This window comes from Dermacentor albipictus, chromosome 8 (genome assembly GCF_038994185.2).
Source record: "Dermacentor albipictus isolate Rhodes 1998 colony chromosome 8, USDA_Dalb.pri_finalv2, whole genome shotgun sequence".
Taxonomy (NCBI): domain Eukaryota; kingdom Metazoa; phylum Arthropoda; class Arachnida; order Ixodida; family Ixodidae; genus Dermacentor; species Dermacentor albipictus.
Window position 1 is genome coordinate 28,818,068 of NC_091828.1, and position 20,753 is coordinate 28,838,820.

The 20,753-nt window shown below is 46.2% G+C and overlaps 1 protein-coding gene across 2 annotated transcripts in view; it reads left to right on the forward strand.

Moving 5' to 3' along the window:
- Nucleotides 1–18,949, forward strand: part of LOC135905268 (uncharacterized) — an 86,007-nt gene extending 67,058 nt beyond the window's left edge. The window contains exons 8-9 of one of the 2 annotated variants that reach the window (XM_070522774.1): nucleotides 300–344; nucleotides 17,186–17,609. In XM_070522774.1, the coding sequence (XP_070378875.1) occupies nucleotides 300–344; nucleotides 17,186–17,352 (212 nt within the window). In that variant the 3' untranslated portion in view covers nucleotides 17,353–17,609. Of the gene's footprint in view, nucleotides 1–299; nucleotides 345–17,185; nucleotides 17,610–18,736 lie in introns of those variants that run through there. The other variant, XM_065436286.1, reaches the window with a different exon arrangement.
- The last annotated feature ends 1,804 nt before the right edge of the window (nucleotides 18,950–20,753 follow it).

Genomic DNA, 20,753 nt, shown 5'->3' on the forward strand with positions numbered 1-20,753 from the left:
TGCTGGTGGTTATCAAAATTACGTGATGGTCAAGCGGCCAGTATACTTTCAAGCAACGAGTGACGTGATCACTCATATCAGAAGTAATAAATTAAAAAGATTTTCCACCACCGTCACTCCCGTGGAAGTCGGAACTCAGCGTTGCGCGCTGCAGACTACTGAATGACCTTCAGCGTAGCCAGTTTCTAATTATGAACAAGGGATGCGTATACATCTCGAAACGTTTTTTATATATCTTGTCACCATTATACTGACATGCTTTGAACACTTTAACGACACCTTCTCTCCATCTTTTGCAGGTAACACATCCACAATTGAAAGCAACGCTTTGCGGAATCACACAGGTGAGTTTACCATTGCTATATAGTCGCTGTAAATGTCTGTTTGTTTACACGCTATCAGAACTTGTGCGTGGTGCAGTAGAATACAGAATCTTCTTTCCGTATTCGCTATTGCTCGTTTGAATTTTCGCACGTGAAACAGGATTTCAACGTTTTGTGTCTCTAGAATCTTATGGAAAATCGAAGTCTGAAGCAAACAAGTCGGAAATCTCGTCGGAACCAGAAGTGTTACTCTTTATGTCTAAAAATGTTGACCAGTTCTCTTTTTAAAGCGCAGCTCTTAGGCGCTCCTTCCACCGTTTTTGCGTCGGCAACCCTCCACGTAACCCAACGAACGAGCACAGTGAAGGATGAAAGAGCGAACGCGCAGCGCAGTGGGGGATGAAATACGGCGATGGCGATGAGAGCGTGTGGAGGAAAGCGGAGTAGAAGAGTGGAGCGGAACCATAAGAGGAAAGTAAAGGAGGAGGGCATGGCGAAAACACGACAACAAAAGCGTAGGGCCACTTAGGATGGGCTTTGCGGACGACCGCTAAAGGATAGCTCCAGAGTAGCGGGCCGCCATCAGTTCCCTTCCCATAGGTTGAACCAGTTTGCATTCACACATGTAGTTCTTGCCTTTGCGATAGTGTCAACACATAATTGATATATCTGTTATTGCTAATTACATTATGAACCCATTTATTTATTATTTCAAAACACAAGTAGTTGTGAACAAACGCTCGTATGCCCGCTTTATCACCATGAAAACTTACCAGCTCGCTCAACTATCAGATCGGATACTGGATCCCTTATGGCTGCCAGTAGAACTTGGTACTTTCTTTTCGGACAACATTCGTGATGGTCCTAAGAAAACTGCTGCAAAAACGGTTCCACGTTTCAAGGACGCAATCCCGGTTCTCGAACCATGTTGAGTCAAATTTCAACACCATCCGATGAAGCTCCGCAGGAAATAGGTGCTTCCTTGGGTTTTTGCAAGACAAAGCGCTGCAAGCGATTCTCGGTTCACCATGGTTGTATTTGACTTCTCTACGCTTTTCCTGGTTGCCTACGACAGAAGTCCATGCTCCGGGGGTAGGGTTTGTAGCCTGAGACTTCTTCGATCGTCAGGGGTGACGCTGGTGTTGTCTTCGGGGTATGAATTTGACGGCTGCGTACGGTACATGAACACAGAAGCACCTCCACTAGATGTCTTGTTGTAGTGAAGGTGAAGAGCACGGTGGCGAAAACTCCGTATTGCGAAAGTAACTCTTTATTGGGCGCACATCTGCTCAGAAAAACAAGTACCAGTCAAGCACAACGATAACAGCGACTACAGTAGGCTATCATGGAAAATGTTGCGTGCGGATCAGAGGTTGTCGCGTATTCATGCATGGCTCAATGAACCTTCCAGTGCAATCACTGGAGCTCGTTTAAGTTCTCAAATGTACAGTCTACCTATATTTCAACAGTACCGTGCGAGCGGCGACTGCCCGGCCGGTCAGCGCCTTCTAACCACGCGAACCGACGAGACTGGCAATATTAGCACAAGCGCAACAAGATCACTGGATGCTGTTTTCTCCGATAAGGAGATAACGCCTGCACCAAGTTGATCGTGCCCGGGGCTGTGTCGTACTTGTGCAGAGGGTCTAGGAGGCGAAACTTGCGCTTCGAGTGAACTTGGTGCGCATGCGCTTCTCTTGCTGACTTCGTCGCGTCGCGCTGTTAAGATGCGCTGACTGTCCGTGCAGTCGACGCTCGCCCGGTTCCGTTAAAGAATCGGTAGACTATAGATCAGTACTGCCGTCGCGCAGAGAATTTGATTGCGCAAGGGTAAGCGACAGCATAGGCATTAGAGGGAACTACCGATAACTTCCGATGCAGAGAGGCGTGTTGCGCTGAGCGATATCCTCTAACATTTTTTAACTTGTGAAATGTGGTCCGCAATTCGCTATACGGCTTCGCTTTTCATAGACTTCGAAAAAGCTGGCGGGATTTTCCCGGCACGTCGAAGCTTGATGAACCGACAAATATTTCCATTCCCTTCAGCTGGCCGCAACAGGGACGCCCCGTCCGTAAGTATGACAGATATAGCGCTTGTGAGTACAAGAAAAATAAATGCTCTCGAACCATACCTTTTAACCGTTTAACCGTACCCTCCGTTGTAGTTATTGGTTCAGTGTTCATCTTGAAGCAGCAAGGCACACCGTTATCGCTGCTCATGAGCCTACCGTAACTCTTGCAAATAGCGGAAGCTTCGCTCGTTTGCGCACGCTAGCTTGCTTTCACCTATTTATCTGCCGGGCGCATCTGACGTTGCGACTTGCTACCGTGGCCATACCTGCTGTGCCATCGAGGTTAAAAGAATGAAGGAAGGAAATAAACCGAGATGTGGTTCAAGAATTTCTTTGTAGGACTTAGCAATGCATACCAAGACTGCTGTGGATTACGAGGTAGGTAGTAATGGAGAGCTTCCAATTATTTCTTACCACCAAGGGTTGTTCAACGCGCACACATAAGATGGTGGAAGCATTTTAGCATTTCCGTCGGAATGCGACAGCCGGGCTGGAAACGCTAGAGCCACATAGTTACCGCGGGGACCGTCGTCAAAAGAACGATTCAGTTGTTTGAAAAGTTATAAACAGGCGCGATCTTGCGGGCGTATCGAAGCTGTCAATGGCTCCATTCCTAGCATTGCAAGTTTATGGCTCCGACGCAAAATGAACCTCGCATCACCACGATTTGCCCATTTTGTCTTGTGCTACATTTGTATGAGCAGCATTACCACAATTAGCACTTTCTACAATCTGGAGTGGAAGCAATACTCCATGCGGAAGACGAACCGTATTTATGGACAAATTAATTAAGTGAGCACGATGTTATTCCGCCGACTGTCAGGTAAAACAAGGCGTACCAGAAAATTGTTGTAAGCAGGTGAGATGGCCTGCATGCTTCCATACGTAATTATCTCGAAGAAGAGAATGAATCCTAATTTAGGTATTGAGCACATTACTTGAGGGTCTTTGCCTTCGTTATATCAACCGTGCTCTATATATACAGTTATTAAAAGCACCAGTTTTCTTTTTCTTACCACATGAAGTATGCTTTAGCGGAATGTCCACTTCAGCTGTGTACGCAATCTGAAAGCATGCTGTACACTCATGCAGACATGTTCATGCAGACTTAGACAAGATCATATTTGTCAAAGAAAAATTATTTATTTAAAATACAACAAAAAGCGCAACATAGTTTCACTGTAGGTTCTTTACACAAAATGAGGACTTATAAACCAAGCTATGCAGATAAGTTGTAAAACACAAACTACAAGGAAAAATGCAAAATAAAACTGGCAGTGTTCGTGCCTAGAGCCTCTAAAATGTGATACAAACGTAACGATGAACTACCATAAATTTATGAGGTTGTGTCCAACAAATGTTGGGCCTCTCAGTTCGTCGCTTTCTCGTTCATTCAAAAGTTATGTTTGTAACCAAAATTATGTACACTAGCAGATAAGTAAAATATCAGGAAAAGAACCTACACCCGTTCAAAACTTACTGCAAGGTAACTGTTTTCATAGACAAGTTGTCTAATGAGAAAGTTAGGCAGCGAAGTGCTCGCAACTAATGAAAGGATAGCTTTCCATGACGAGTATGAGAACAGAAAGAATGAAGGTGCTGCTGAACGTCTTCAAGAAGTCCTCTTCGTATTAAACTGCGAAGGGTTTTCTTAAGCAGATATAACGACTAGAAGAGGCAGGCTATCGAGAACTTGTGGTAGATTCTGCAGCAGAAAAACTCCTGAATTCGCGAACCCGCCAACTAGCACTGGAACCACCTCCCGAAAAAGAAAAGGTACCCGTCGTGCCTTACATACACCGCATAACTTGAAGATTGCCAAGCGATCTAATGTAAAGGTGGTGTTTTCGGTCTCTTGCAAACTTTCAAGGCTCACCAGAATGACCAATTGGTTTTTCTCAAGGCGCCGGCCTCTGTCACAAATCACCAACATATATACGTCGACTTTAAGGCTGGAGTCGTTTATGCAATTCGTTTGTAGTGCGGTATTAAGTATGCGAGCCAAAGTGAGGAATGAATGATAGGCCGAGGCTACACCAAACCAATGCTAGAAATGAGAAATGCGGCCACCTGCCAATAATTTGTAGACATTGCATATGTAAGCCTAATTTTCACGCCTGCACTGTGGTGTCCAGAAGCCGTGACAAATGGGCTAGATTAGTAATCGAGAAGAAAAGAATAATTTAGGCAGGGGATATATTCGTGAGTGCTGCATCAACCTCATTATCACAAAAAGAACTGCATTACCTGAATGCGAATGTGCAGAGATGATCAGTGAAAGCGCTCCTTGTATGAAAGGTTGGCCTTTATTGTTGATTAAACATTGTTGTACTTTGAACAAAAGGCATCCTGTGTGTGTGTGTATTTCTCGCTTTTTCCGTAATCGTCTTTGCGCCTTTTACATCAGATTATGCTCAACTAACGCGCCCAGTTTTGCATTATAACATTACAAAACTAGGTGTCGGTGATTTCCTACAAAAAGCAGCGTATTCTATATCACACTTCACATGTGCATAGCTCATAAGAGTTTGTGAACGACATGCGAATGCGTCCAGCCGTTCAAGTTACAGCACTGTAATTGAAATCTCACTCGCATTATTAGCACCAAATCAATCCCTACTTAACCTGAATACAGTGAGCGCGTACGTAGTTTAAACAAAAGTATTCATGCCACGCTTTGAACAAGCAATTAAAGCGAGTAAAATAAGCTGAATTGCGTTCTCCACGTTCTCCACAAGCATATTTCACGTATACTCGTCCGCTTCGAAATAAACTCAATGTGCTTGGGCGTATGCTTTATTTCGCAGTCATATTTTTTCACACTCGCAGGTGATAACTAATTGGCCAACATTGACGGCTGGCACTCAGGGGTACTCATTTATGTGTTTTACACTTACTGGCATTCAGCTTCACTTGCGTTCATTTACGCTTTCGTAAACTAACTCAGTGGCTTCCCACTCTTGTGAAATAAGCAGAAATGAGTTAGAGGGAGCTCGAATATCTGTCTACTTGTAGCCATAGTACAGAGCGTACGGGTGCTTGAATGACTTCCGCATGCGAGCAATACTGTAAACACTTGTCTCTTTCGGAGCGCCATCCCACTTTGATGCTGGCAAAATATCAAGTTTTTCTTCGTGTGCTTCATCCCAAGAACACGATCTTTGCGCACTGCAATGAACAGCCATTCTGGACCCAATTTTCGCTTTCAAGTGCTGTGGTCCACTGTATAGTTGCACTGGAGTGCAGGGGATTCTGCTCTCTCTAGCGGCGTTCTTATAAGTGTCGACCACTACCACTTTGATCCTGTATTGAAAAGAAAATCAGTCAGGTGAGAACAAAAAGAAATTGCAGATATTTGATAACTTGAGAAACAAACGCCTATCATTAAAGAAGGTCTTACTAGGGCCTAATCTGGGGCTAGTGGGTACCTCATAGGCGAAAATGAACTCTACATAACAATCACTACACAAGAGCAAAATGTCCAACTTGTGGAGATTTTTTGGTTGTTTCACAGTCATTTAGCAATGTAGCGCTGCTTAGTGACATTATTAAAGGACGAAAGTACAGAAATGCACAGATTTTTGTGGCTGCCATAAAACTAGAAGGTGCTAGCTCCCCGTGATATCGCTCCGTTGAAATTTTGCCAGTAGCACAGAACTTCGCCTCTTCTACACGTAACCAGCGCACTACTACTCCTCAGGTATCGTGGCAAATTCTGCTTCTAGCATAACCGACAATTGGTGCTGCTGCGACGTCGGAGTTAAATGGTTATTTTCGCGTCAAGCAAGTTTCGAGCAAAATTGGGCTTTGAAATCCAATGAACTCGACGAATTGATAAAGATAGCTAGAAACCCACAGAATTATACGCATTAAACAGAGGAAAGTGCGTAACACACAACAAAACTGTTCAGAAGAAAATGATCATTTGACCAACTTATACTACCCAATGAAATTAACTAACTTGGCGAAGTCCGCGAAGGGGATAATTAAACGGCGCATTTATGTTTAGAATGCTACACGCGATTACAAGCGCCGCGATAAAGCGCAAACCCTTATGAACGCAAAGACACGCAAGGAAAAATATCGCCGGCAACAGTGCAATTTGAGGAAAGTGTAACGGAACTATGCCTGCTGCTACAGCTAGTTCACACACCAAAACTTCAATGCGCGTGTCCGCATTAGTACTACACGTACAGGTGTTTAAATCACCGACTCGTTATCTGCTGGCTCAGAGTAACGCAGTGTCCGAAATTAGGGATTTGACAGTATGGAAAGCAAAAATCATCCTACCGAATAAACACTGGTTTGCAGCTGTACAACACCTACTCCTGCGGCCCGATGATCCAGCGCACATGGCCGTCGATCCACCACAGCCGTGGCACTGCCACGAGTTGTAGAAGTTGCACTGGTTTCTTGCAATTTAGGGTTACATCGGTAGTACTGAACATCACTGACATCGCCGAGAGCATTCGTCGACGCGGGCAGATGACTTCACAACACGAACACCGTCGTATAACATCGCCGGTACAAAGATATGACGATAATTGCCGCCGACAACAATCGCCTCTTCCGCGGCGTCACGCAATGTTTTTGCTCCTTCCCGACAGCCGTAGTCTTACCTCATCACCCGCCATCAAAGCAACGCACAGAGGCCACAAATTCTTTATCAATCTCTTCGTTCTCTCCATTTGCCTTTCTTTCTCCTTCCCAGCATCTCTCTGACCATTCCTTCAGATTTGCTTCGTAGCACTCTCTTAAGTTGTCGGCGTGCTGTTTGGGCGTGAAATTTGCAAGGTTGCATATAAACGTTGCGTTTGCTTATTGGCCGCATACAGCCGTGAGGAGCGGGTCATCAGCGTCTTGTCATGCATGAACTTGCTTGACAGAACACTCATATGCGGTGGTGTGTGCTGAACCGAGAGCATAACGCTTATACGAAGGACAGTGTGCAGGCCTTGACTAAGAGTGTAAGGACAAGCGGCATGGTGGATCCAATAAGAGAATGCTCTTCTGCAGGCGCGTTACGCGATGTTTCGTGCTACCTTCAGCGTACAGTGGGTAAAATACGTACAGAGCTGCTTATCATACACGCGCACATTCCCGTGATCACATGTACGAGCAAGAATCCTGCACAAAGAAGAGGGAGGAGTACATGCCGTAGCGCATTTCAACGGCAATCGGCGGTAGCATGTCGGAGGGCTTGCTGTCCTAACGAAACAGGCATTTAGAAGTGGCTCTAGCCTTTAAATAACTTACAGTGCTATAGGCTAGAGTAGAATGCAGAAGGCAGATTAAGCGCACTGGAATCAGTTTTCGCAAAGCCTGAATCAACAAACATGCCGTGGAATAGCCCCTATCAGTTTTAAAGCAATAGCTGATATTACAGTTAGAAGAAGAAAAAAAGTTGAAGGTATACCGGCGCCTTTGTGGTAACGTTTCTGCCTATCACGATGCAGTTCAGGGTCGAATTCATAAGCGTAGTTGTTTTTCCTAGGCTGGTTCTTTTGTACCTTCTCTTCCTGTTTTTCGGTAGTGCCTCTGATGCGGCTAAAATATATTCAGCCGTTCGATCTGGTAACTGGAAATGACAGCAATCAACGTCTTCTGAATGCCGCTCCACAGGCATGTGTAATGCCTCGTCCACTCATATATGTAGGCCCATAAGAACATTTCTTGCATTGTTTCTACCATGTGCTTATTACGCTGTTTTTTACAAGTGCTGTGGAGTGCATAAAGGAACGGCTCAAGAAACTAGCTTAAACGCGTCACCTGGTGGTCCAGTGAAATTCGCGGGGCAACTTAAATGGTATGATAAGGTTTACAAGTCTACATGGCTGATAAAACTACCATCCTTACTTCGTGTGGCTGTCCACTAATCTGCTATCGCAATCGATGGCTCACATTTTGGGCGAAACTGCGACTTTTATTTTCTGGGCACCCAAAAGACTGTGCTGCCTGTAGTGCAGTGTGGTTAATTTTGCTTACCACATTGGCACTGCATCCACCCACAATATTAATTTCTAGGTACTATGCGACTCATTTTCTCTGCTTGTGTTGTTCAGATCTACATTTTCGCACCATTCTGTGACTTGCTAAGACATTCTAACGTTACGAGTTTGCCACTTTTGTTAAAAGATTACGTACACGGCCAGATAACATTTACGAATAACCAGTATGAATTCAGCAGAGAAGACCTAGTGTTGTGAACAACGGCGTTTGGGACCAAATCAATGCAAAATATGAACTGCTACCCGCCGTGGTTGCTTGGTGGCTTTAGTGTTGCGCCTAAGCACGATGTCGTGGGTTCAAATCCCGGCCATGGGAGCCGCGTTTCGAGAGGGCGAAATGCAAGAACACCCGTGTACTTAGGTTTATGTGCGCGTTAGAGAACGCCAGGTGGTCCAATTTAATTCGGAGTCCCCCCCAATAACTTGCCCTTTAATCAGATAGTGGTGTTGGCGCATAAAACCACATAATTTACTCTTAACAAACAGCTGCCTGAGTCATTCACATTGAAACAAGAACGCTGTTTAGGCCAAATATTTTTTCATAGGAAGCATATAAACCACACGGTCCCCGAGCATACATCAAGCTACGAACGCCGGGACCGAATTATTGGTGTGGCATGCATAATCGAACCCAACACGATTTCTGAAGTGTTTCAGTTGAAAGACAGTGGTAAAAAAAAAAAAACCCAAATATGTGATTTAACGTGCCAAAAGCACGAATGATCGTGGGCTGTACAGGCTACTGCTAGCCGATGTGTTTTTGTTGGATGAGTTCAGGATAATATCAAACCTTGAGAAATATTTGCGCACATTGCCGTCCAGAGGAAATGAGCGGCAGACCGTGTTTTTCGAATGTTTAGCATTCATGTTAATGACGTGCCTCTGAGGCTTTGTGCTACAGGCAGATACTAATGACATGATTATCTTCACTGACACATATTTAGGAGCTCAAATAAGGCAAAAGGTTGACCTGTCATTTTAACTACCTGCTCTGAAACCGACTCATAATGAAGTTACGACGCAGACACAGTACCCTCTTCTCCATTCGAAAAGTGAACATTGTAACGTTTTCTGTGGGTATCATAATTAAAAATGATATGGCATTTTTCTTCTTGAATAATTTCTAGCATAACATGTTTTTTTTATTTCATAATAAACATTCATGTTCGTAAATATCTCAGAACACGTCGATATGCTATTTCGTAAAAATTCATCAGTGCTCCATATTATTGAAAGGCGAGAGTCAGAGCTACCAGGCTTTCCGTGACCTTTTCTGGGCGACGACAAAAAACTGCAATTATACAGTACGGCGAGAGCTACATCAACCAGCAGTTTTCAATGTACACAAGTCGCAAGGAAGAAGAAGCGCTTCAGTGGTTTTAGAGGAACCGTGATAAAAAAGTGCAGTGACGTTTCACTTTGTGAACGCGGGTGACGTGCACGCGTGTAGGTGCTGTAGCGCGCAAGACGCCATCGGCCCTCGGTGAGCTCATACGCCTACACTCTCCGCATCGCCGATCGCGTTCACGACAGCGCTCGCACCACCGCACCATGCGCAGCAGCTGCCGGAGTAGGAGGCCCCGTTGTGAGCATTCGCTTACTACCTAAATTGCCTAGCATAGTGTCAGCGCGCTCAGGCAAGCATGAACGGTTCGTACTCGATGACCGCGGACACTCGCTGTCAAGACGCCGGCGTGGGGAATCGCGCCCGCAACAGCGAGCAAAGTGACCTTCGTCCGGTCTGTCGCATGAACGCGAACTGAACAGTAAGAACAATGCGGACGCAAAGATGTGAGCCATCGGCCCACCTAAGTTGTGCCACGTAAGCTGATTACATTCCAGATAAATGCAGATCACTTTGCAGAGCTGCGAGACAGTATGGTGGCACCGCTGGCTGGATAGTATCGTTCAGTGCCGCGTGCTGGCACAACGGTAAGGATAGAGTTCTCGCATTCATCCCTCGCGACAACTAGCGCTTTGAGAAGCTGTCGTTGAGACGTTTCGCCTGTGGTCGCAGCATCTACAGTCAGATGCGGTGGCTGGCACTGCACGGGGTTGCGAATGCGTTGCTTATGGAAGTGGCGCTCGTAGTATTGGTTGGCTTCCGCATACGGCCCGGAGGTAAGGAAGAGCACCTCCATAACAAAGTGCAATACATTGCCGCAAATAACCAGCTTCCAATGCATGCGCAGCATATTTTTGAGGAGTATGTTGGGTTGGTCCTTCATAAATTTTTTGGCTACCCATTAATAGCAAACAATTCAACAGCGCAGTTTCAGGCATGTGCGTGTCAGACTTTGGGTTCACAGTGTTAAAGCATATGAAATACGCTTAGCTATTTTCATCCTAGATTTCTGCGCTGTTGTTGTCTACAGCGCAAAATAAATGTGCAGACAAAATTTTCAGACAAACCGGGGCCAGCACAGAGGCCAAGACGCCCTCCTTGTTCGCTTGCGTCGTTGCTTCAGACAAAACATCTCCGATTTTACGAGTGCGAAAGTTACGCTTGCGCGTAAAAATCATACTGAAGTATCATTGCGCGAACGCAGGCTGCGCGCAAGCATATCGGTGCTGCTCCAGATTTCCTTATCTATTCTGTTTTTCTGACAAACCCGCATAGTCGAAAGCTGCCTAGCACGTTCATCGAAAGTCCCCTGCATGGACATGCCTATAGCCTGGGCCTATCACCTCTCTTGCTCAGCTAGAGCTCGGCGCTTCCTGACGTCTTCGGATTCCGTGAGCTCGGCGTGCTGTGGCTGGCGCGGCGGCTAGCTCCTTCTTGCTCGGCGCTCTGCCTCTCGGTCGCCAGACGAACCCACACAGAGCCCGTAGCAACTGCCAGAGGAGTGGAAGCCAACGCTTCTCCGCCTAAGTACCTCCTCAGCGCTGCTCCGCCTCTTCCTTCGTTCCTTTACATGCTCCTCTCTGCCTTTCCGGGCGCACGCTCATCTCCGCCTCTAGGTTCCCTGCTCCTCCAGCCTTCACTTCCACCGCCCGGAGCGGTAGCCTCCGACTTAGTCTCGCCGATTTCTCAGAACGTGCTGCAGGCTTGCGCAAAAAAGGAATGTGTAAGCCAATTACTAATTAAGCCATATTATTTGCGCCCCTCTCTGGAGTATGTGAGCAGATGTTTGAGGACTCTGTTAATGCACCGCCTTCTGTCTTTAAGTACCTATTTTACATTAGAGGAAGTTTCGCTGGAGGCACTGAATGACACTAGACAAAGAACCTTTGTGCACGCGAAGTGGCCAACGTTTTCACCTAAGTTAAGGCCCATGAGGCTCGCAGCCAAGTCTGCTTTGTGGCTGATTTTGAGTTGAACCACCGTGATCTAATGAAAAGCAAGGTTATCCATGCGGGACATTATTGAACTGAATGTCCACCTCCTAGAACTGTGGTTCAAGTGTTAGCCGATCGATGGAAGAAAAAGTAGCATTTTCGCTTGAAAGGCGAACCATCTATTGCAATATAAAATTTGTGCACTGAAATAATAAGTACGTTTATTAGTTTTATCGACGTTGTAAACTTGTAAACACACGCTCACTCACTAAATAACAAGCTTGGTGTCAGCGCGCACAGGCAAACATGCACACATCACACTCTATGCGCCGGACACTCGCTGTCAAAACGTTGGCGTGAGGAAGCGCGGCAGCAGCAACCAGCGAAGGGACCTTCGTTCAATAATGCTGTCTATCACTTCAATGCAAACTCAGCCGCTGAACACACTTCACACTAAGCTACAAGCCATCGGCCAGCTTAGAGTGTGCCCACAAAGCAGTTCGTTTTCAAGGTAAAGCCGACGCGACCACTCGCGGTCGCGCATTACGCAGTTGCTGCCGAACTACAACGCCCACCACTCTACCTCCCCTACCCCCGGTTTCATGCGCGCGACGGAAGACGGAGCGCTTCCTCCTCGCTTTCCTACCTTCAGTGCGCGAGATTGAGGGCCAAACAATGAAACCCTCCTTTCCTCAGTAAGGAAGCCTTCATTGCGCTGAGGCCACCTTATGTCACTTTGAAAGCTTCCTAACTGAGGCGCCCTCGGTGAAGGCTTCCTTGGTACTTCCTCAGCATAAGCAGCCAAACAATGAAATCTTCCTTTACCTCACTAAGGAAGCCTTCATTGCGGTGAGGCTACCTTATGTCACTCTGAAAGCTTCCTTACTGAGGGGCCCTCGGTGAAGGCTTCCTTGGTGCTTCCTCAGCGTAAGGTAGCTCCAAAGCTACCTTCATGCGTCCTTACGCCGCTCCTGGCCTTGAACGAGCGCTTCACCTCACTGCTTAACCACGTGGCATTCCCTTGCGCATGCGCACTGTCGCCCACCTGCGGAAAGTGCGAGCATGGTACGTTTCGCCAGGCACATTCGTTTCAGTCACGCGTGCGGCATGGAAGCGTTGCTAGGCGTTGCTAGGCGTTGCACGACGCCGGCGTGCCAGCGTTGCTGGAGCACATCAAGTTTTGCACTGTAATGCTCAACTTTTTTTTAACTTTAGTAAACAAAACTAGAAGAAAGCGTCCACGTTTCTCTATATTAGCTATTCAGTTTAAAGATTGTGCGAAGATACAACATTTTTAATAGAATAATGGTGTTCGCGGAAAGATTTGAAGAAATAATCTCGAACCCAGGCACGCGGCAACCGCTCCTTAGGTGAGGACGGGTGAAGGGAGCGTTCAGTGTACGCTTGCTTCCTCCATCGGTCCTTCGCTGTAAGGAGGCCTCACGTAAGTTTAGGAAGCGCTCGAAGGAAAGGAGCGTTTTATTGTTTGGGCCAAGCTACCTTCATGGGTCCTTACGCCGCTCCTGGCCCTGAACGAGCGCTTCGCCTCACTGCTTGACCACGTGACATTTGCTTGCGCATGCGCGCTGTCGCCCACCTTCGGAGAAGTGCGAGCACGGTACGTTTCGCCAGGCACGTTCGTTTCAGTCACGCGTGCGGCATGGAAGCGTTGCTAGGCGTTGCTAGGCGTTGCACGACGCCGGCGTGCCGGCGTTGCTGGAGCACATCAAGTTTTGCACTGTAGTGCGCTACTTCTTTAGGTTTAGTAAACAAAATTAGAAAAAAGCGTCCACGCTTCTCTATATTAGCTCATCAACTTAAAGATTGTGCGAGGATACAACCTTTTTTATTGAATAGTGGTGTTCGGGTGTTCGCCTAAAGCTTTTAAGAGATAATCTTGAACCCAGGCGTGGCGGCAACCACTCCTTACTTGAGGACGGGTGAAGGGAGCTTTCAGGCCCGGATTCTGAAACGCTCCTTTCCTAACTAAGGATGCCTCACACGCTGTGAGGCGACCTGGCGTCAATTCTGGAACGTACCTTACTAAGGGGCACTAAGTTAGGGCCTCCTTGGTGCTTCCCCGCGCTTAGGGAGCCGGCATGCTACCTTCATGCGTCCTAACCGTGCTCCTCTACCTGAACGTATGCTTCTCCGCATGACTTTGCACGCGGTACGCTCGGCTAGGGTAGGTGCCGTGCGCAGCCAAGGCCGCGGTAGCCAGCCGCCGTGTACTGACGCCCAGTTGGGATACGCGGACCGCGTTTTGTGCCATATCTTTTTTTCACTGTGATCTTGTGGAAAGCGAGCGGCGAGAATGACGGCCTTGCAATGTTTATCCGAAGACGATAGCTTCGAAAGCTATGCACGGTTTCTTCGACGAGCAAATGAACTTCTTTACGGGACTGTGTACAAGCCTCCACCTTTGACTCCAGCCCGGCGCCTGACTGACAGGCAGAATCCACTGGAATACTACGACGAAGTTTTCTTGCTTTCAATCACACTGCTGTACCTTTGTAGAAGTTCCGTGAACCAAGTCTTTTTCTCCAAGTCTTTTTCTTCCTCCGTAAAATATGCTTTGCCCGGCATGGCAAATACACATACACACACACACGAAAGAAAACGCACGCAAAGAAAGAAAAAAAAGCGACGCCTGACCAAACGAACTCAGATGCTGCCATAGTTGCTAGACTGAGATTGCTTTCTTGCCACGCGCATCATTTTCGGACAATTTTTACGTTATTAACCAAAGAAATGTAATTTATGCCCCAGTATAAAAGTAGAAATGCAATTTCAACAGTCCCGGCACTTTGTCTCGGCAACTCATTACAAATATTTCGCATTTTTTGTGGGTAATCTCGAAACCAGAAGCCTCTAACGTTATACTTCCTTTGGCGAGGCGCTCCTTCCGCAGGGAAGGCGAAAGGAAGCTCTTAGAATTCGCGGTGGCCTTCCGAGGGCGCCTAACGTTTAGTTAGCATGGAGGGCTCCTTGCGGAAGGTAAGGAAACGGTCTAAGGTTAGGAGGATTTCAGAATCCGGCCCTCAGAGTATGCTTGCTTCCTCCATCGGTTCTTCGCTGTAAGGAGGCCTCACGTAAGGTTAGGAAGCGCTCGAAGGAAAGGAACGTTTCATTGTTTGGGCCTGAGCCCCTATCGTCGGCTAACCCCCGCAGGCTTTGCCTCGAATTATACACCATACGGCGTGCTGAGACGGTGTTATCGCCCTTCGGCTTTATATATAACATCACGTTGACGACGACGGCAAACATGCACCTGGAAGCTTCATAGTATTGTTGTCGCAGTAAAACAGACAGTAGGTGGGAACGCCGTAGTGGCAACTATATATGTAACGATACAAAATAAAGACCTAGTCCGAAAGCTTAAGAGCAAAGGATTCTTAGCACCGGTTCAATATTTATGGTTTTGTGCGGCTGAACACGAAGAGCCGGTTTCGATGCAGGCCATGGCTGCTGCATTCTGAAAGAATAATAATTCGGAAATTCTAATTCATTGTGATTTCGGTGCTCGCTAAAGAACTATACCTGGCCAAAATTGTCACAGAGTCATTCACTACGGCTTCCCTTATAGAATGTAGTGCAGTTTCGGGGCATTAAGCTCTATATATGGATACTACAGAACAGATTGCACTTTTAGACCGCAGATATTTATTTTATTTTTTTTCCAGATAAGGCTTCAAGGCCGATGGCGAACATGCGATTCTTACAGAGCTCCTGCTTGTCGACGCGTAAGCGCTTTTTCAACGGAACATTAGTTCAAAGAGAACAGTTCCAAAATTTTGGTGAATACGGTTTTTTTTTCAACCACATGGCATCTAAATGATGTGAGTTACAAAGGCAACGACATTTACTTCACCGACCGCCCCCCCCCCCCCCCTTCCGTTTATTGATACAGCAATCACGCTGCCATCGCTGTTGTAGTGGTCTCACACTAACGGGGAATGGAGATCCCGACGCCTATAGACCAGAACACGCTAGTCTCGCACCCAGACTAACCGAACGCATACTCTCGCACCCGGGTTGCCCGGTCGACCGGCGCCGTTTTGTACTGGGCTGCCAAAGTGTGTTCGCCGGCGACCAGTAGACATGGCAAGCACCAGCTCTAGGGCTCCAAAGTGCGGAAATGTGCCCGTTCACAGGGATCCAAAGTAGAAGAAGTCATCTGGGCATCATTGCGTCGTGTTTGGATGCCAAAACAACCAGCGGAAAAGGAGCAGGTTGCTTAGCGCTGTTTGCGAAGAGCACAATACACACGTAGGGAATCGTGCCGGTGCGGTGTTTTCATCCTGCGCCGACTTCCATCCGCAACGAAGAATGCCAAGCTGCGCCACCGGTGGATAGCTGCAGTGAATAGGAAGAACTACCAACCCAGTGAAAATGCACAAGTGCGTATTCGATCTGTGTATGTTTTGGTGCCACGTTCAACTTTGCGCCCTACAAACGTAATACGTGTAACACGCAGGTTTGCTCCGAGCACTTTCTGGGAAACAAGCCTACAGAGCAGAATCCCGCGCCGGTGCTTCGCCTTGGCTATAACAAAAAGGCAAGCCTTTTCGTGTTTTCATTCAGGCAGAGCTCCCGACGGTTAAGCGGAACAGTTGAGTTTGCGGTTAGCGATACTTGCAGCTGGTGCACGGAATTACCATTAAGCGTGAACGACAAGTTGTAGGCCTTGCTGGTGAGCGTTATTGCTAATGAAAGTAAACCGAAGTCTGCTCGTCACGTAGCATGCGTCCACAAAAACGTAAACGACGACTACTCGTCGCCGAAGGTGTTCTTGCAGCGCACCTACCTTTACGAGCTGGTGTTGCAGGTGTCATTCGTAACGAATTCATTTGAGCCTCCTGAGCCCTAAACTGCGTGCGGGCTGTTATGCGGGGCAAAGCGCAAAATATTTCCGTTCATATGGCGAGGAAAATAAGGTGCTTAATGATTCTTGTATTTTGTAACAAAATTTTGATCGTTCTCACTAGTTTTTTTTTTACTGTTTTCTTTTCCAAGGGAGCGCCAACAATCCGATGGCCTCGCACAAGCGAAACAGGTCTGATACCAGGTAGCTGCAGTTGGTGGGGCTAATTTCTTGGAACGCAGGTGCGGTTGTTGTCTTGTACCCAAGGGGTCCTGATGATGCAGCTTTAAGTAGGGATGGTAATTTTACGTGCCCTGTCATAATTTGTGCAACTGCACAACACCTGCATCTGTCATGCTCGCCCTGTTATACGGGCTTTGACTGCACATGTAGTTGAACATTATAACTACTGTAGTACCTCATTTTCCAATGAGTGCAGGTTTAGCATCATATGCTGCTTGTTCGAGTGCTGTAGGCTTTTGTTCTGAATGTTGTACTCTTAAGTGGTTGCACGATACAATTGGCCTGGTGTATTTTCTATTTCACTTTGAGAGGACTTTATATCTTCGCAACAGTGATGGCATGGGAAAGAACCACAGCCCTTCTTACTATAACATCTATTTTGTTTTCAATGTGCAGGTGGTGAAGGGCAGGCGTCTGCTAACCAGGCAGTCAAACGACCTCGCCAGTTGGTTGCCAAACGCGGCCAACCCAGTAGAGACCATGACAAACAAGACCAAACTGAAAGTGCAGATGACAGTGTTCTGCGTGCTTTAATGATATATGGCACCAACACAATGCTGTAAATTCCTTCACAGGTTACGTGCCAAAAAGCTCACACGTGTTCTAGCATATAGCGCGCGGTTTGTACAAACGTAATAGCGTACCTACCCGATGTATTCGCTTCTGCAGTCTGCACAGCACTCAGTGTGGCCATTGCGGACTTGCATGAGGTCTTGAAGTTTGATTGAATCCAGACAGCGAAAATGACAGGTTAGAAAAAACGCGAAACACGCCTTCCGCCCAGCTAAAAAGCCCAAGTTTCGCTTTCGCGCCGGGTCGCATCTCCCGGCGTGGCAGCCCAGGCCTGCTACTTCGCGGCGTTTGGGATAGATGGCGCGACCGGCGCTCATCATTATGGCGGCGCCCTTTGAATTCACGGTGTTCTGGTGTATAGTTAGAGAGTGTACGAAGACATGGAGTTCACTTGGCTGACAAAAGTGACGAGGTAGAGCGCACGTACCACGACCACTCCGCCCACTCGACTCAGTGGCGGGGCGAGGGAAGCATTCTGCCTTGCGCTGCTTGCATGAGTGTTCTGTAGTGTGTACGGTTACCCTTGTAGGTTTCCTGCTGCACTGGTGACTGTATGATTGCCTGAACAGTAAACGTCTAGCGTAGGTTACATGAAATTTCACTGCGTGCTGCCTAATTCAGGCCGCTTTCTCTTGGACACACCTCCTGCAGCACTGAGGTGCAAAGCATGCAGTTCCACTGGGGGTGCTCATCAAGGAAGCGTTTGGAGAGGACCGGTGGCTACCAGGGCCCTGTTTCTTCTACCCAGCTGGAGTTTTATTGCTTGCTGTGTCTCGCCAGCACGTGACACCCGCGTATAGTTACAGCGCCGTCCAATGAGATCAAGCACAGCGCTAAACCTTGCTAGTATTGCCGATGCTTCTCCGTGCAAGCGAAACTAGAATTTTTTACTAAGTCTGTGCTACCGCTGGTAATAACGGTGCCAACCCTATGTGTCAAATAATAAAGCTGCGCTGAAATTTCAATAAAGATAAGTTCTCCCACTGCTTGGTATTCAAATGGCTTGTAGCAAGGAATAAATATTTTAAGAAGGCATTAGAGCATTTCAACAATGCTTGCACTTTATGAACTGCGCGCTTCCAACAGCCGGGCCTAAATTTTCTCAACTTGGTCAACGGCTGTATACGCAGCTTGCTCTAGTTCTAAACCCTTTGCAGTGCCTGTATGTTACAGTTAAAAGTTGTGGATACTTAATGAAATGAGCGCTACGAGTAGTTGTGGCTCATCAATTTTCTAAAATACTATTACATAAGGGTCAAGGATCGAAAACTAGACGATAGTGCATACATGAATGCCCAATGTTTTTCTACAGACTCGATGCTCAGCACTTTTCATGCGCTACTGCATTACTCAGGTTATTAATATTTTTTTCAGGAAATGCCGCATGCTTACTCTGGAGATATGCACGCGCAAAGAAGCAAGAGAGAATTTCATGTAGGGCCGCCTTCAAGCAATTCTGCAGCAGATACCAAGGACATAAAGCTTACTTTACCAAGGAAATATGTGGCAGGTGAAACTACATAAGGAAGGCCTTTCGCATTTGTGGGGTCCAAAGTTGAATAAAACTTTTTATTTTGGACTGTCATACTTTCTTCCTTTCACTGTTATACTTAAGGCACATCTCATAGTCAATTTAAATTCAAGCTTCTAATTTTAAAAGGTGATAGGCATCTCTCGTTTACAAAAATTATATCCGACAAGGATGTACAAATATGTCTATGATTTGAATCGCTAAAAGTATGGATCACTATATGCGTATCTTTATGAGCTCTCTGTACTCCTTCGTAAAGATTAATTACGCAACAGCAATCTACCAACATTGAGCAATAAATCAAGCAAAATAAAAAAAAATACTGTGCTGTGTATGCACGTAAATAACATTACGCTGCGCTAGAACGTTTGCCCCAAACCATGCGGAGGACCATAATATATGCCTCAAAGGAGTAATACAGGTCGGTTTTCACGTGAGTTCACTTCAATAGCAGTGACTAAACTCATTATCGTCATGAAGCATTTCTTAATAAGTCATCGGCAAAGTTTCTCGTAGTCTTCATTAGAATATGTTGTTCCTTCTTCGGTCAAAGTATACATAGCAATCTTTGATATTTAAAAGTATTATACACTAATGATAATGTCACAAACACAGGCAAAGATGACAGAGATACAAGGCGCATACGGGCAATTTTTGCTTTAAAGTCTTTTCATTCAACATAACGCGCGAACGTATGTAGAGCATGACAAACTCATTAGGCCTTGCGGCACATGGTCTGGCCGAAAAGCGCATTGGCTTTGATGCTACCAATAATTTATTATTTTGGAAACGAAATAGCACACTCCTTCCATCGAGTGCTTCTGCGGACAATGCAGGTTTCCTTGTAGTTTGGGTACTTATTTCAAGATTAAATTATCAGTGAATATTACCAGCAATATGACAAATATGACCCTCCGTTAAATAGATTAGGTACTGACGCACCGAAATGCAAGGATCGAGTACGCAACGGTACTCTTGAGAAAAACACTTGTCTGACGCTCCTTGTTAGGGTACGGTAGTTATACGATGTTCCCGCTAATTGTATCCAGTTGAAATATTGATAAACATCAAATTTTTATAAATTTAGGTAGTATCATAATAATAATAATAATAATAATAATAATAATAATAATAATATACATGTTTAATACTAATATTCTTCATATAGTTAAGTTCTTGGTGCTCGCACGGAGGAAATCAGACAATTTCTAAATCTCTTTAGCTGGAAGGTACTCCAGAATAATGGTGCAGCTTAAGAAATCGTCAGTCTAGGTAAATGAATTTACAATAACGAGGCTCTTATAGAACACCCGCATCAGCTGGGGAATACTTTTTACGGATATCGCTTTTTTTCGCAGCATACGAAAGCTCGAATAAAGAAAATCCTCGCAGAACACATTTTGCGATGAATACCGACGTTAAAGCGGATAGCATTGGTGACATGTGGTATGACACCATATCTCCACCGACCAAACGCGTCATGCATAAACGCTTACCCAACAAGGTTTCTCTGTCGCGCCTTCCACTTCACACGCTTCGCTATCTGTCAGGGCCATGGTGTAACCCAAGCATGATGTGTGTGAAATTATATATTCACAGAATATTGCCTAAATGTATATATGACGACGGTTCTATTCAGACGAACGCTGGGAACTTTTATAGGACTTTTACTGTCGCCGAAGAGAGGGCATAGCCAGTGACGCATACCACGTCATCCGAAATGATATGAAAGACGTTCATTGGAGAGCAGTACGGGCTTACGGGGGGCACATCTGGTAGCCCAACATGGCTTCAAGAGGCTCTTAAAAAAGAGGCGCATACTCCCGTACGGCGGGTGCAGTGAGCTTCTGTGAAGCGCCT